The sequence below is a fragment of the Salvelinus alpinus genome, chromosome 7 (assembly GCF_045679555.1).
Source record: "Salvelinus alpinus chromosome 7, SLU_Salpinus.1, whole genome shotgun sequence".
Taxonomy (NCBI): Eukaryota; Metazoa; Chordata; class Actinopteri; order Salmoniformes; family Salmonidae; genus Salvelinus; species Salvelinus alpinus.
The window spans coordinates 9,892,927-9,896,546 of NC_092092.1; the positions used below are offsets into that span (position 1 = coordinate 9,892,927).

The 3,620-nt window shown below is 44.6% G+C and overlaps 1 protein-coding gene across 1 annotated transcript; it reads right to left on the reverse strand.

The window, feature by feature from the left end:
• Nucleotides 1–1,131: 1,131 nt before the first annotated feature.
• Nucleotides 1,132–3,311, reverse strand: LOC139580284 (processed variable antigen-like). Its single transcript, XM_071408830.1, has 4 exons — nt 3,275–3,311; nt 2,172–3,063; nt 1,371–1,423; nt 1,132–1,151 (listed from the first exon to the last, which is right to left on the reverse strand). Exons 1-4 carry the CDS (start codon nt 3,309–3,311, stop codon nt 1,132–1,134), a joined length of 1,002 nt encoding a protein of 333 aa, XP_071264931.1.
• Nucleotides 3,312–3,620: the final 309 nt, after the last annotated feature.

Sequence of the window (3,620 nt, forward strand, 5' to 3'; positions counted from 1 at the left end):
TTTATGCAGCATAGGTCACTACAACATTTGGCATTCTCACAATAAACTGACTTGGTAAATAACATATTATATTGTGAATAAAATACACAAGTTCATATTCAAATGGGCAACTGGAAATAACTTCAGCAGCAAAATTATGAAAACTTAAACGCCCCTTTTTTTGTGTTGCAGACAGCCACCCACTACAAGTGAATGCAGTCTGGGGACATGGTGGATCCCAGGTTGTGCCAGAAGGTGTTATGGCTTTGTTTGGTGAGATCACATGTCTTATCGAGTTTGGTCAAGCTGAAATGGAGATCTTGAGAAAATGGGCACCTGCCTCCTGGGTTGCATCACTTCCTGTGACCCTTTTTTTTTCTTTTTTCGTTTGTATGTCTCTGGTTTTAACCAGCATGATTTTTAAAGCTAAAAGTAAAAGAACATGAGCTTAAAGTAAAATAACAAATTACAACACTGAAGTAAGAATGTGAACTGAGAACATGCTGGAACTCTGATTTGCAACTTATGTGGAGAAAATCAAGCCTAAGAAAATAAGACCTTGAAGCTGTCCTTTTCAACGTTGTGACACATACATCACACTGCATTGTAGTCATGACTCAAAATGTGATACAATTTTATTTTGACACAGTGTATTTGGCCTAGATTTGGAAATCTATTCATCTTGAGACAGGTCTCCCTTGTGAAAGGGGAAAAACATCTCTATGGAATTTCTGTACTTGTAAAAGATAAATACAAAAACCTCAAAAAGCCAATTCTCACACAAGTCTCCAAAGCTGAACTGCTAATCAGGTCCTTGCTGTGTAGGCCGTAGATGGCCAGCCAGGTCACCCCTGATACAAATCAGTACTTGACATAGGAGATGACATGGAAACCAGGCACTAGGGGCATAGGCTGTTTTTTTATTTCTTTTATTTAACTAGGCAAGTCAGTTAAGAACTAATTATTTTTTACAATGATGGCCTACACCAGCCAAACCCAGACGACACTGGGCCAATTGTGCGCCGCCCTTTGGGACTCTCAATCACAGCCGGTTGTGATACAGCCTGGAATCGAACCAGGGTGTCTGTAGTGATGTCTCTAGCACTGAGATACAGTGCCACTCGGGAGCCCAAAAGCAGGTTTCAGTTACCTTCAAGTAGGTTTCAGTTTTGCTAGGGCATGAAAGGAACAGAATACCCATTGGAGAGAAACACAGGAGAGGACAACAGAATGGTTACCATTTAACTTGGGTCAGGATTGGTTAGTCAATTTAGAATGTGCTGAATCCTAACTTGAGATGAGTATCTAGATATGTGCGTAAAACGTAAATGTTCCCTATCTGTTCTTCTCATCAAAACATGGTTTAGTTCAGAATGGACTGTGCTGCTCACCCTGGCCAGCGTGTCTCATTCGTCTCTCCTGATCACTCACTGTCCATGTCTGCCTGCAGGGGAAAGAGAGATTCACACCATTGGAGAAGAGAAAGGCCAAATATCCAAGTAGGCCAAATATCTCAGTGTCAACGCAGATCAACATAATGCACTTGTACTATCTGAACGTCTTGTTTTTTTTCACTAACTGGAAGGAATAACCAGCATCAGAGAGATGCAACGCTAGGGTTGTGGGTTCGATTCCCACGGGGGACAAGTACAAGAATGTATACACTCAGTACTGTAAGTCGCTCTGGATAAGAGTGTCTGACAAATGACTTAAATGTATGTGTCCAAGTGTTTGTGTGAGGTAGGGTGAACAAGCATACACACGAGTGCTTGGACAGATACATTTAAGTCATTTGTGTGAGGTAGGGGGAACAAGCATACACACGAGTGCTTGGACACATACATTTATTAAGTAATTTGTGTGCAGAGGGAGAAACAGACAATCAGAGGACAAGAAGGGAGGTCACGGGACCACAACTAAGGCTGCATTCATAACAAGTGGGAAACTCTCACAATGCTACTTGTAAACCGGGAGGAACGAGTTGTGTGTGTTCATGTGCTTTGAACTCGTTGAGAACGGCGATTGGCTGATGGCAAACAAGCTGTTTCAACCATAAACTAAAGGTACAGCTATCACGTTCAAAAACGATATCAATAAATCAATGTTTTTAATAAATAATGTTTTGTTGTCGCATTTAACTGTCGGAAATGCTGTATTCCCTGTGTCCTCTGTGTTCTCTGTGTCCCCTGTACCCTGTATCCCCCTGTGTCCCTGTGTCCTCTGTATTCCCTGTGTCCTCTGTATCCTCTGTGTCCTCTGTATCCCCTGTGTCCTCTGTATCCCCTGTGTCCTCTGTGTCCCCTGTGTCCTCTGTATTCCCTGTGTTCCCTGTGTCCTCTGTGTCCTCTGTATTCCCTGTGTCCTCTGTATCCCCTGTGTCCTCTGTTTTCCCTGTGTCCTCTGTATCCCCTGTGTCCTCTGTATTCACTGTGTCCTCTGTATCCCCTGTGTCCTCTGTATCCCCTGTGTCCTCTGTATTCCCTGTGTCCTTTGTATTCCCTGTGTCCTCTGTATCCCCTGTGTCCTCTGTATCTCCCGTGTCCTCTGTATTCACTGTGTCCTCTGTATCCTCTGTGTCCTCTGTGTCCTCTGTATCCCCTGTGTCCTCTGTATCCCCTGTGTCCTCTGTGTCCCCTGTGTCCTCTGTATGCCCTGTGTCCCCTGTATTCCCTGTGTTCCCTGTGTCCTCTGTGTCCTCTGTATTCCCTGTGTCCTCTGTATCCCCTGTGTCCTCTGTTTTCCCTGTGTCCTCTGTATCCCCTGTGTCCTCTGTATTCACTGTGTCCTCTGTATCCCCTGTGTCCTCTGTATCCCCTGTGTCCTCTGTATTCCCTGTGTCCTTTGTATTCCCTGTGTCCTCTGTATCCCCTGTGTCCTCTGTATCTCCTGTGTCCTCTGTATTCACTGTGTCCTCTGTATTCCCTGTGTCCTCTGTATTCCCTGTGTCCTCTGTATCCCCTGTATCCCCTGTGTTCCCTGTGTTCCCTGTGTCCTCTGTACCCCCTGTATTCCCTGTGTCCCCTGTTTCACCTGTATTCCTTGTACCCCCTGTGTCCTCTGTATCCCCTGTGTTCCCTGTGTCCTCTGTAACCTCAGAGATGACGTACAATGGTTCCAAACGTCAACCCCACACATCATGTGCCAGCACTTGGCCTCCAGTATAAAGAACGTGTTGTTTTGTACAGTACTAAGAACACAAAAGGACATATTTCGTTACTTAGTCTCCACCTTGCTAAAAAAAGGGATCATGGGGAGAGGACAATCTCCCCCAAGGCCCAAGGAAGGGGTGACTGACGCACAGACATTGTGGAGACACGTGATTGGTTCCCCATTACTCACACCATCCCTTCACATGGTTCATATTAGATGCACATTCACCTATGGAAACAATGTTCTCTTCTGACCTCCTTGGCCCTATTCTCTTTCTGATATTCTGCATAGCAGCAGGGACATGTTGTTGGGTCTATGGAGATTGCATGGCTGTGTGCTCAATTTTATACACCCGTCAGCAACTAATTTTAAGGGGTGTCCACATACTTCTGTATATAGTGTAATTTCCAACATATCTCGTGTGTCCAGTAGGCTGCGCCTCATTCACAACCTGGAAAAGTTTTTATCTTCAGTAAAAAATAAATAAATAA

Excerpts from the sequence above, each read along its gene's own strand:
- LOC139580284 (XM_071408830.1), bottom strand. The coding sequence starts at position 3,311 with ATGGGGAACCAATCACGTGTCTCCACAATGTCTGTGC. Across the intron at positions 3,064-3,274 it reads TGTCTCCACAATGTCTGTGC|AGGACACAGGGAACACAGGG; the intron begins GTCAGTCACCCC and ends CTGAGGTTACAG. Across the intron at positions 1,424-2,171 it reads GGGACACAGGGGGATACAGG|GCAGACATGGACAGTGAGTG; the intron begins GTACAGGGGACA and ends TTTCCCCTGCAG.